We start from the raw sequence: 13,660 nt of genomic DNA, 5'->3' as shown, positions 1-13,660 counted from the left end.
GAGCTGGAACATCTAATATTTCCTTCTGGAGATTGAGTGCTAGGCTTATCTTTTTCTCTGAAAGTTAACAAATCCTCTCTGGGGCAGGAGAAGGAGGTTTCTGTCCCTAAATTTTTCTCTTTGGCTCCAGGGAAGATAGGAAAGGTTTTATTGCTCTTTGAATGGGAGCTGATGGCTTCTAAGGAATTGAGACTAGCTTAGAAGGTGCCGAGGAGACAGTTTCCAAGGTCATATCCTGCCAGGCAGGTTTCATCTGCAGGAGACTTGGACTGTGTAGGAACACTGAGAAATCCAGGGAGGATTGTCTTCTAACAAAGGCATATATAAATATATGTTTATGGCTTATATGTATATGGCACAGATACTGAAGGTTCGCAGGAAACTGATAATACAGGTTGACAGGAATGGAATGGGGGAGCTGGGATTGGGGGAAGGTGTTGTAGGTAGACTGTTAACTTTTTGGTTCCTTGTGTTTTGAACCATATGGAAAATGATACCAATTTGCAAAATAAATACAACTTATATTAAGAATTATTGGGATTTATATTCTAGAGGTTCTTAGCCATGGTTTCTAAAATATACATAGTTAAATCTCGTGGAATTCAGTGGTTTGATAATTACATGAGGAAAATTTTACTCCCAGTTTTTGGATGAAAAGGGGTAAAATTTAGAAAAAGTTAAAATAGAACTAATATTTATTTGTTGATTGAGAATATCATATATCTAACCAGTGTGAGGGAGGTCAAGTGAGGTATAGGAGATTAAGGCACTATAATCTCAAATGAGGATTAGAAGGTTGTATAATTTGTTCTTCTCCCTGTGTTGTTTTCCCTCCTTCCCCTCCTCCTCTCTTTTTTCTTTTTTCTTTTTTTATTAAAGTTCATTTATTTTGAGACAGAAAGTGTGCACTGAAGGGGCAGAGAGAGAGAGAGAGAGAGAGAGAGAGAATCACAAGCAGACTCCACGCTGTCAGCAGGGAGTCTGATGCGGGTCTGGAACTCATGAACCGGGGGATCATGACCTGGGCCAAAATTGAGAGTCAGATACTTAACCAACTGAGCCACCCAGGCACCCCTCTTTTCTTTAAAAAAAAAAAATTTTTTTTTTTTTTGTCACAGGGGTTTTGGTATGGGAAAATAGAAGAGAATATTCCCTTTTTTACTGGCGTTTTAGAATCTGAGTAATGACAGAAACATAATGTAAAAATAGTCTTTTTTTCCAAAAAAAAAAGGCTGAATGCCTGCTGCTCCAAAAGCAGGGTCAAATAGACTCTTCAGTTTCTTTTTTTTTCCCTTTCTTTTCTTTTCTTTTTTTTTTTTCTTTTCTTTTCTTTTCTTTTCTTTTCTTTTCTTTTCTTTTCTTTTCTTTTCTTTTCTTTTCTTTTCTTTTCTTTTTTTTGACACCCATTCAGTTCTGGGTTATATATCTTATGTACCCAATGGTTGTGATAGGAGGGTGTCCGGAAAAGAATGCCAAGCAAAAGGAATGCCTTTCTAGAGCAGGGAGAGCACCCAGGTCAGAGCAACCCCAGGCTGTTTTACCCCATCATTAAACAAGGAAATGCCAAGACAGACTTTTCCTTTTATGCATTTCTGTCAGTTTTCTCCTCTTTGTGACTTGAATGAAAGAGCACAGGCTTATGCATGGATCCTAGAGATCCTTCGATGTCCCCATATTCTGGAAATTAACATTAAAAACTTATTAAAATTAGGAAGCCACTGGGAAACAATCATGGAGATCATTAGATTATGAATGTCATTAGTTTTGGTTATTATTATCTCATGGATAATGACTACTTAATGAGCTTTGGGACATTAGGCAAGGTAACCTCTCTAAGCCCCATGACCTTATCTGCAAAATGGAGTTAATGATAGTACTGATCTCAGATGGTTGCTATGAAAATTAAGCAAGACTGAGTGCATTTCTGAGTGTTTTTAGTTATAAGCCTCTGAATCTGGGTCTGACTGGCTTAAGCAGAAAAGGATTTGGAGTGGATATAGGAAATCTCAGGCTCACTAGAAGGGCTGGAGAACTGGACTCAGACTTAATACGGCTCTAAATTATAGTCAAAGCATGATACACAACTAGTCTGGGGATGACCTGCCGCATTACTGCTGAGTGTCAGATGCCACAGCCTGTGTCACCTGTGCTGGGGCTGTCATTGATACTGTTGTCATTCCTGCTTTTAACATTTTTAAAAAAGGTTTATTAATTTTGAGTGGGAGAGAGAAAGCACCAGCAGGGAGGGGCACAGAGAGAGGGAGAATCCTGAGCAGGCTTTGCACTATCAGCACAGTGCCTGACGTGGGGCTTGATCCCATGAACTGGGAGATCATGACCTGAGCCGAAATCAAGACTCAGCTGTTTAACTGACTGAGCCACCCAGGCGCCCCTGTCATTTAAAGCTGACTGTTGCTATGTTGCCTCTTGAAATAATTCTATACTGTCCCGTATACTTTACATCACTGGCTTCTGGTCCAGAATGTTAGGTAAGTGATCCTGGGTCTTATGGCCATGCCTTGCAGCAGGAAGCCTAGAAGAGCAAGTTTATGACATCATTAACTTTTGATGTGTGTGTGTGGGAGGGACTTGAATATATAGAAAACTGGAAATCCCCAAAGCAAAAGAGAGGAGTTCAGAGCTGGTCAGTTCCCGAACTGATAAAATTACCATTACCCTGGAGTGCTTAGTACTATGCCTGACATGTGGTAGGTGCCCCCCAAATGTTGACTTTTGTTAATTTATAGTTGCCAGTTTTGTTGAGAAGCAAGGTTAGGGGGATTTCTACTCCCAGATATGGTTTTTGAAGCAAATGGATTAGAGTTGCTAGAGCAATAAAGGTGAATGGGCAGATGTAATTTCCAGGCTTACAGTTTCCATGGTAGCTCAGTTAAGTTCACTAGATGGCACCTCCCCACAGACTGAAATGTCTCAAAGGTAATTCTGGACAGGCTAGCTAAAATGTATAAGCAGCAAAAAACCCAAATTGCCACCAAGACTCCCTTACTATTCATTAGATACCTCCCTTTTCACCTGGTTTCCCATTTATGAGTGGTCAATAATAGCACAGTTTGGCCTTAGTGCCAGAAGACCTGAGTTTGAATCTCAGCTCTACCAGTGACTGTCACTATGACCTCCACAAGTTACTTAATCCCTCAAACTGTTTTTTGTGTGTGTTCATGTGTGTGCGTGTATGTGTGTGTATAATAAATAATATTTAAATAATGCCATTGAGGATTTAAATTTAAATGAAAACTTGAAAATATCTAGCATATAGTGAGTAATGCCTTGTAAATATTTCTTTTAAAAACAAAACAAGAGGGACGCCTGGTTGGCTCACGGTTTTGTGAATTTGAGCCCCACAGGGGCTCTGCACTGAGTGTGTGGAGCCTGCTTGGGATTCTCCCTCTCTGCCCCTTCCCCCCACTCATACTCTGTCTCTCAAAATAAATAAATAAACTTTAAAAAACTGTAAAAATTAAAAAAAAATAAAACAAAGAACCCTGGCAATTACAGAATGTCAAGTTTTACATTTCTTTTAAAAAATTGAAGAAATCTATAATGTAGATGTAAGCCAGTGTAATTTAGGGTACTTACTTCAGGGTACCCATAAAGTAATAGTTTTATAATAATACTAAGACATTATTTGCCTTTTTCATTTTCATTCTCTTATGAATTCAGTTTTCAGAGTCTATATGATATACTGTGTGATGTCACAACAGATTGAGTGAAAAAGCAGATATGGGAATCCAGCTGTCTTATGTTAATCCAGATATTAAAGAGATTTGCAAATTGTAAAACAATGCTACTCTTATCACCAACTTTTTCTTTTGTTTTGGAAAATTTAGTTATTTTAAAATAAAGTGTTACTATGCAGTGGTGTTTATTATTTTTACAATAAATAACAAATATTTTTAAATTGCTGTTTTAATTTCTATTTTAACTTCTATTTAATTTATAATTTAATTACTATAAATAGATATAACCTACATAAACAAAAGCTCTTTGAGGGGCTCAGTGATTTTTAAAGGTACAAAAGTATCCTGAGACCAAAAAGTTTGAGAACTGTTGTGTAAGCAGAAAGTACCATGTTTTCCTTAAGAAGAAACCATGGTTGACTAATCTATTGGAAATAGTTTATTTAAGTACATGAACATGGGACAATTTAAAAAAATTCTTTAAGTTTAGCCTAACAAATACACACACACACACACACACACACACACACACACACACACACGGGGATTAAGTGGAATGAGTTGCTATGGATAATTTATACAGAACTGGAAAATTTAAAAAGGAGATTCTTTTGGATGAAGAAATGTGACTAATTAGTCTGATCTATACACTGAAAAGATGATTTGGAAGAATTATGGTCAAGTAGAAAGATCATTGAATTAGGAATGAAGAGACCTGTTTTATGTTCTGTTCCTGGCTCCTCAATTCCATAAATGTATTTTTGAGTAAGTAAGCTCTTTTTCTGTTTTGGATTTGCACTTCTTCAAATGAATGAGAATATATAATTCCCACCCTGTTTTTTCTTTCATGCATTCAACAAATATTGTTTACTTAGTGTACTATGTTCTATTCTAAGTTATTGTGGATATAGTGATAAAATATGCAAGGTCCTGATGAAAGAAGGAACAGTTCAATAAGAAAGGCAGGGATAAGCAAGTAAATAAATATATAAGCAATTATAAATTGTGATAAGAACTAGGAAGGATCAGATAATGTAAATTAAAGACAAAATGCTACAGACCTACTTACATAGCACCAACAGGGATGGTTTCTTTGAGGCAATGATATTTAAACTGAGACCAGATATGTGAGGAGCAGAGGGAATAGTCTTCAGCCAGAAGAATTGTGTGTGCAAAGGCCCTCAGGTGTGCCAAAAGTATGTAGACCTGAGGAATGGTAAAACAGTACAGAGTTGGGAGAAGTAGGTCATGCAGAGCCTTATACTCTCTGAAAAGAAACCTTCAGTTTAGATGTGTAAAGGGCTGAAATGTGTTCAAGGCTTAGAGATTTGTAAGGGATTCTTTGACCAGAGTGAGATGTTAGTGAATACAACTTAAATATATTAACGTGGTTTGGGTGGAGAATGAGCACCATTTCTCACAACTGTTCCTGGTTGATGTTCACAGGGACAGACAAATGATTGAGAGAGTGATTTTAAATCAGTATTAAAATGCTTAGGTTCTTACTACTGATAATTTGTTCAAAAGACTTAAGTTTCTTTTTTTGATTAGGTTCTTTAACTTACTCAAAATATATGTTAGATAACTATATATCAGATTTTTCTACAAATTACATCTCTGTTTATTTCAGTGCTCTTCTTTTTAATGAAGTAAAATATATTACCACCCTGGAAGACCTACAGAACATAGAAAATTCCCTGAAAGGAAAAGCAAACATTGCATTCTCATATGTAAGAGCCATCGGAACACCAGGTATTGAGCTTTTCTTTTAATCTTTGTTGTGCCTCTACACTTCTCTGAGAATGTTGAAGGACTTAAAATGGCATCCTTACTAGTATGTTTTCTTTCTTTAAACAAGCAGCATAGTATCGTGGTTGAAAAAAAACCCTGGAGCCAGATGCCTAGGTTAGATACCCTGTCCCGACAACTTACAGTATGACCTTGGAGAACTTAATGTAACTTTAGGCTTTTTAATCAGTAAAATGGTGAAAACAACTTGTGCCTACCTTTTAGTGTTATTGTGAGGACCAAATGAATTCAAATAATTAAAATATTTCCTGGCGTATAGTAGTGCTCTGGAAGTGTTAATTACTATTTTTATTTCCTTATAGTCCTCATGGTACCTGGTATAGTAGTCTATAGTATTTGATAAATGTTGACTAAATGCTTTTCTTTTTTAATATATACCATTTATGACTTTTTCCTGATTTAAAAAAAATGTATAGTTCTGACAGCATCATCTTGAGCATTAATATATAATTTTGTAGTAAAGAAGTTTATAAACATGAACAAAGTATAGTTATGCTTTCAGGACTTTTATTTGTTAATGGTTGTAACTTGATCATGTTAATATAAAATGTTAAAGATATTTTAAAAATCACATATGCTCTAGGAAATAAAATCATTTATTGTAAATCACTGTTTAAAAAATGTTTATTTTTGAGAGAGAGAGAGAGAAAGAGGGAGGGGCAAAGAGAGAGGGGAACAGAGGATCCAAAGTGGGTTCTGCGCTAACAGCAGAGAGCCTGATGTGGCGCTCGAACCCACAAACTGTGAGATAATGACCTGAGCCAAAGTCAGCTGCTCAACTGACTAAGCCACGCAGGCACCCTGGAAATCACAATTTTTATCAACATAAAGCTTGATGGCTACATAGCATGCCACTGAATTTAATATACTTGTAAAATAATACTCTACAGTCAGCCTGTTTTTGTTTACATTTCAGGGTTTTCAGGTTACTGTTCATAGTTTTTATTTGTCCTCAGTGAGAGGGATGAGCTAGAGAGGGTTTACATTGCTACAGTGGAACCAGAACTCCCTGATGTATATTTTAACAGGATCAATCTGACTTCTATGTTTGGAATAGACTGGAAGTAGCAACAGTAGAATAAGGAAGGAAAATTAGGTAGTTATTCCAATAAGGCAGGCGAAAGATGATGGTGGGTGGCTTGGACCAGGGTGTGAGCAGTGGAGGTGGCAATAAATTTGAATTCTAGCAGTATTTTGGATGTAGGACTAACTGAATTTTCTGACATATTAGATTCCGAGTGAGGGAGAAATAGCAGAGACAAGGGTGGCTCTGGGGTTTTAGGCTGAGTTACTTTAAAGGTGAAATTGCTGATAACTGAGGTGGGGAAGATTGGAAATAGTTTGGAGAGGAAGCTCTAGACTTTTTGGACATCATGCTTGTGAAATACCCTTTATATGCCCAAGAAGAGATATCAGCAAGGTAGCTGGATATTACTAACCTGCATTTGATGGTAGAGATATACACTAGGGTTATAAATTTGGGAGATAAAGCTGTGAGACCAGAAGAGATCACAAAGCAAATGATCCTAGATGGAAAAGAGAAGACTGAACTGTTTAGATCTGTCAACATTTACAGGTCACTGAAGTGAGAAGGAACCAGTAAAGGGAAGGAATGGACTGTGTAGTAGAGATGCCCTGTAAGCAAAGACAAGATCTTGAGGAAGAGATAGCAACAGTTGTGTCAATGATGCTGAAGGGTTACTTAAGATAAGAGCTGCCTATTGGCCATTCTTAGCAGTATGGAATTTGTTGGTGACCTTCACAAGTTTCTGTAGAGTGCTAAGGGTAAATGCCTAATGGGGATACAAGAGAATAGGTAGAAAGCAACTGGAGACTGTGAATATGGAGACTCATTAGAGAAATTTCTAGAAAAATGGGGCAGTGGTTGGAAGAGTATGTGGGTCAAGTGAAGAATTTCTTAAGAAACATATTTGTATGTTGACAAGAAAGATCCAGTAGGAAGGGGTAAATACAGCATGGAGGAAAAAGTGGGGAGAATTACTGAAGCAACATCTCTGAGTAGACAAGAGGGGATTGAATCTAGTGAATGAGCGGAGGGTTGGTTCTTTGTTGGGAGCACAGAAAATTCATCTGTGGTAAAAGGAGGGAAGACAAAGAATATGGGCCTCAATTTTAAGTGGGTAGATAAATATAATGCTTATGGAAGTTTCTTTGGTTTTGCTTTTTTAATTGGCTGTGTTTTCTCAGTGAACTAGAAATAAAATCATCAGATAGCTTGAGGAGAGAAGAGATTAAATAGTTGTTTTAGAAGGCCTGAAAATAAAGAATGGTTGCTAGGCAGCAATAAGAGTTGATATCAGTAATCTAAAGTGAGATCAGTATTATGGTGATGCTAACAGGTTTTTTGGTTTTTGCCCCCTCCAGCCATGTTTACTTTTATAGGTGTAAGTACAGAATAGGCAGAGTGGCTGATTTAACCTGGATTGTGTTTTAGCCAGACAGGCAGGGGAGTGATTATATAAAGACTGACCATGGAATGTAAGCTGGGTTAAGAGGGAAGAGAAGACTTGAAGGAGTGAAGGACAGTGAAAATGGTAAGACTGTAGTTCCTGAAGGATTATGTACTAGACAGAGTAACTTTGAGATGGAGGGGTGTGTGTATTTATGGAGGGAAGAGGTAGTTCTGAGGATGCTAGACACTGAGATTTTGGAGGGATTTGCAGTGATTGGGTTATTACAAGGCCTGGAGTAGGATCATAGCAGTGAGTGGTTAAGGTAGATTTGAAGAGAGATCACTGAAGTGTCTAGAGAAGACCAAAGACTGAGAGGCTAGGATTTTGCAAGGATCATCTATGGGGATAATAAAATCACAAAGGATTATAATGGGAGTAGTATTGGAGAGAGTAACAGTGTGACAGAAGCCAATTGTGTGTGTGTGTGTGTGTGTGTGTGTGTGTGTGTGTGTGTGTGTGTAATGAGGGGAGTTGTCTCTGGCTGGGGTGTTCATCTACCACTCAAAGGCAGAATGGTGAGGGGAATACTCTGATGATAATTGACTCAAATGGTAGAAGATCCACAGGGAAGAAAAAGATGACTGCCTGGAAATGGCAGTGAGGAAAAAAGGGAAAATAAAATGAAATGAAAAGGAAGAAATATTTCAAATAAATACTTTGAAAATATTTCCCAGAACTGAAGGATTTGAGCTTCCAAACTGAAAGGGCTCACTGAATCCCAGCGTAATGGATGAATGGATGAATGCTTTGCCACACCAAAGCATCTTATTATGCAGTTTCAGAATATTGGGAACTAACACTGTTCTAAAATGTTCCAGAAATAATGAAAGAGTGTATACATTTAAAGGATTAAGCATCAGAATGGCATTTGTCCTCTTAGTTGCAGCCCTAGAAACTGAAGAAAATGGAGCAATGCTATCGAAATTCTTAGGGGAAATTACTTGAACCTAGAATTCAATATGCAGACAACTACAGTTAGTTACAGTATAGAATAAGGACACTTTCAGAAGTGTAAGTTCGCAAAACGTGTATTTCCTATATCCTCTCGCAGGAAGGTGCTAGAGAATGGGACAAGGGAGCAAAACAGTTAAGAAGATGTGGGTAACAGACCCATAACTAGTGAAGAAATTGAATCAGTTATCAAAAATCTCCCAGAGTCCCGGGACAGATGGCTTCCCAGGGGTAATTCTACCAGACATTTAAAGCAAAGTTAATACCTATTCTTCACAATCTGTTCCAAAAAAATAGAAATGGAGGGAAAGCTTCCAGGCTCATTCTATGAAGCCAGCATTACCTTGATTCCCAAACCAGACAGAGACCCCACTAAAAAGGAGAATTACAGGCCAATATCCCTGATGAGCATGGATGCAAAAATTCTCAACAAGATACTAGCAAATTGAATTCAACAGCATATAAAAAGAATTATTCACCATAATCAAGTGGGATTCATTCCTGAGCTGCAGGGCTGGTTCAATATTTGCAAATCAATGTGATACATCCCATTAATAAAAGAAAGGGTAAGAACCATGTGATCCTGTCAATAGATGCAGAGTAAGTATTTGACAAAATACAGCATCCTTTCTTAATAAAAACCCTCAAGAAAGTCGGGATAGAAGGAACATACCTAAACATCATAGAAGACATATGTGAAAAGCCCACAGCTAATATCATCCTCAATGGGGAAAAACTGAGAGCTTTCCCCCTGAGATCAGGAACATGACAGGGATATCACTCTCACCACTGTTGTTTAACATAGTGTTGGATGTCCTAGCATCAGCAATCAGACAACAAAATGAAATAAAAGACCTCAAAATCGGCAGAGAAGTCAAACTTTCACTTTTTGCAGACAACATGATACTCTACCTGAAAACCTGAAAGACTCCACCATCAGACTGCTAGAACTGATACATGAATTCAGCAAAGTTGCAGGGTACAAAATCAATGTACAGAAATTGGTTGCATTTCTATGCACCAATAATGAAGCAACAGAAAGAGAAATAAAGAAACTGGCCCATTGACAATTGCACCAAGAACCATAACATACCTAGGAATAAACATAACCAAAGGTTTAAAAGATCTATGTGCTGGAAACTATAGAAAGCTTATGAAGGAAATTGAAGAAGACACAAAGAAATGAAAAAACATTCCATGCTCATGGATTGGAAGGTAAGTATTGTTAAAATGTAAGTACTACCCAAAGCAATATACACATTCAATGCAATCCCAATCAAAATTGCACCAGCAGCCTTCTCAAAGCTAGAACAAACAATCCTAAAATTTGTATGGAACCACAAAAGACCCCAAATAGCCAAAGTAATCTTGAAAAAGAAAACCAAAGCGGGAGGCATCACAATCCTGGACTTTAGCCTCTACTACAAAGCTGTAATCAGCAAGACAGTATGGTATTGGCACAAAAACAGACACATAGATCAATGGAATAGAATAGAGAACCTAGAAATGGATCCATAAATGTATGGCCAGCTAATCTTTGACAAAGCAGGAAAGAGTATCCAATGGAAAAAAGACAGTCACTTTAGTAAATGGTGCTGGGAGAACTGGACAGCAACATGCAGAAGAATGAAACTGGACCACTTTCTTACACCATACACAAAAATAAACTCAAAATGGATGAAGGACCTAAATGTGAGACAGGAAACCATCAAACCCCAGAGGAGAAAGCAGGCAACAACCTCTTTGTTCTCAGCCGCAGCAATTTCTTACTTGATACATCTCCAAAGGCAAGGGAATTGAAAGGAAAAATGAACTACTGGGACCTCATCAAGATAAACTTCTGCACTGCAAAGGAAACAGTCAACAAAACTAAAAGGCAACAGATGGAATGGGAAAAGATATTTGCAAATGACATATCATATAAAGGGTTAGTATAAAAAAATCTATAAAGAACTTAACCAAACTCAGCACCTGAAAAACAAATAATTCAGTGAAGAAATGGGCAGAAGACATGAATAGACACACTTTTCCAAAGAAGATATCCAGATGGCCAACAGGCACATGAAAAGATGCTCAACCTCACTCATCGTTAGGGAAATACAAATCAAAACCCCACTGAGATAACCAGCTCACACTGGTCAGAGTGGTTAAAATTAACAACTCAGGAAACAACAGACGCTGGCGAGGATGTGGAGAAACGGGAACCCTCTTGCACTGTTGGTGGGAATGCAAACTGGTGCAGCCAATCTGGAAAACAGTATGGAGGTTCCTCAAAAAATTAAAAATAGAACTACCCTATGACCCAGGAATAGCACTACTAGGAATTTATCCAAAGGATACAGGAGTGCTGATTCATAGGGGCACATGTACCCCAGTATTTATAGCAGCACTTTCAACCATAGCCAAATTATGGAAAGAGCCAAAATGTCCATCAACTGATGAATGGATAAAGAAGATGTGAGATATATATATATATATATATATATATATATATATATATACACACACACACACACACACATACATACATATACATACATACACACACACACACACACACACGCAATGGAATACTACTTGGCAATGAGAAAGAATGAAGTCTGGCCATTTGCAGCAACGTGGATGGAACTGGAAGGTATTATGCTAAGTGAAATAAGTCAGAGAAAGATAGATATCATATGTTTTCACTCATATGTGGAACTTGAGAAACTTAACAGAAGACCATGGGGGAAGGGAAGAGGAAAAAATAGTTATAAACAGAGAGGGAGGGAGGCAAATCATAAGAGACTCTGAAATATAGAGAACAAACTGGAGGTTGATGGGGGGCGGGGGAGGGGAAAATGGGTGATGGGCATTGAGGAGGGCACTTGGGATGAGCAGTGGGGTGTTGCATGTAGGCGGTGAGCCATGGGAATCTGTCCCCAAAACCAAGAGCACACTGTACACACTGTATGTTAGACAATTTGGCAATCAATCATATTTAAAAAAAAGAAAGAAGATATGGGAAACAGGCCAAAGGACCCAACACAAGAGAAAGAGTAAGAGAATTCCTAGGATGATGACAAAGTGAGTTCGCAGGATGAAAGCCATGCAGCACATCAAGTTGCAGTAGTCTACATTGCAGCAAACCAGAAGGCTGTGCAGAAGTGTCTCCAGGATGAGGAGGCCAATAGTGTGCCAGATCTGTTTGGAGCATTGAGAGCATTAGCCAGTTGTGGAAGAATTTAGAAAGAAATTTAAGTAGAAATTAAAAAGTTATAGCCAGTGGAAAAGGTAGTTGTTCGAGAAAAGAGAAATGTTCATTTTACACCCTATGTCTCACTTGTAAATAATATTTGCTGAGTTACAACCATGTAAATACTGATATTTGAGCTAATAAAAATTAGAACTATATTGGGATTATCGAGGGGATAGAAATATGTATGTTTGTGAAGCGAGGTTTTGGGAAAGAGCTAATTTGTCATCTGCCAAAGTGGGAAGTCAATAGGTAATAGCAATAACACTTAAAAAAATCAGGAAATAAAAGTGTGAGAATGTCATTTAAAGACTTGGAGGTAAATATACAAGGGATTTTTCTTTATAATAGAGCCTAAAAGGCTGTAGGGCAATATTCAGAAGAGAGTCACACAAACTGGCTCCTCATGTCTCCCAACTCCCTTATCTCTTCTTCAGAGCATAGAGCGGTCATGGAAGCTGCTTTTGTGTATGGGACCACGTACCAGTTTGTCCTGACCACGGAAATTGCCCTTTTGGAAAGTATTGGGTAAGTACAAGAGGCATATGTGAACAATTTTAAGTTTGCTTCTTTTACATTACTTACTCAACATCTCCATCAGACTCACATTGTGGACTTACCCGAAAGGAATTGTAAGCAGATGTGAATATATAAATGAAACCAGAAATCCCCTTCATTACTATTGTCTGCTGTTCTACAGTCTGAAAATGATTTTAAATATACAGAGGTGATATTAGGCTAAGGTGAACAAAGTCAAAATACATAAGCCACAAGATGTGATCCCATGAGTGGCCAAGTGTATTTTAGGATTACATCTCCCACAGTGATCAGATAGGTGATAAAATAACAGCTTTCATAACTAAGCTCCAGAAGTTCTTTCTGAGAGTTCTGTAAGTTATTTTGTCAGAATAGTCTTAAATATATTTAAGTACCGTTTTTGAGCAGAACGTTTTAAATGTTTATTTTTCATGTCTAGTTTCTAGCTTACAATTTTAGGTTGAGACCTTCTTTTGACTTTTTTGCCTGGGCAACCTAGGGTTGAAGTTTTTCTTTTCTTTAGTACTTACAGATACAAGGAATAGCCATGTATTTTAAAGATGTGGCTTTAAAATGCTGGTCAGGAAAATTAACCCAAAGCCAAGCAAAATGGTGATTCTGTGACTTACACCATGCAAGAGTTTTTAATGAGCCCTCTTGCTAACCTCTCAGAAAACAGTGACTGTTTGATATACTATACACAATTAATTAAACCCCAGACATTTTACAACTTTGTAAATTTAGAGGTTAGAGCATAGAAAGCAGATTAAGTGAAATGGTTTTTTGAGAGGAGTGGGTAGGCAGAGAATTAAGTTCCTGAGAAGAGAAGTTCTGTTTTTACCACTCTGTACAAAGTTAGCTCGTATTCCTTTTTACATTAATCTGTTCGTGAACTGTCATTCTGCTGGTTCCCTTATTAACGAGTTAAATAAAACTCTGATGCATGTTTACTGTTT

The 13,660-nt window shown here is 37.6% G+C and overlaps 1 protein-coding gene across 4 annotated transcripts in view; it reads left to right on the top strand.

The window, feature by feature from the left end:
- The window catches only part of TXNDC16 (thioredoxin domain containing 16), a 138,920-nt gene that overhangs the window by 42,470 nt on the left and 82,790 nt on the right, over positions 1–13,660 (top strand). For all 4 annotated transcript variants that reach the window (XM_045059919.1, XM_006932861.5, XM_006932862.5 and 1 more), the window contains exons 7-8: positions 5,329–5,450; positions 12,605–12,695. In XM_045059919.1, coding sequence (XP_044915854.1) covers positions 5,329–5,450; positions 12,605–12,695 — 213 coding nt within the window. The remainder of the gene's footprint in view (positions 1–5,328; positions 5,451–12,604; positions 12,696–13,660) is intronic.

This window comes from Felis catus, chromosome B3, assembly GCF_018350175.1.
Source record: "Felis catus isolate Fca126 chromosome B3, F.catus_Fca126_mat1.0, whole genome shotgun sequence".
Lineage (NCBI taxonomy): Eukaryota > Metazoa > Chordata > Mammalia > Carnivora > Felidae > Felis > Felis catus.
This window is presented reverse-complemented; position numbering and strand designations above follow the sequence as displayed.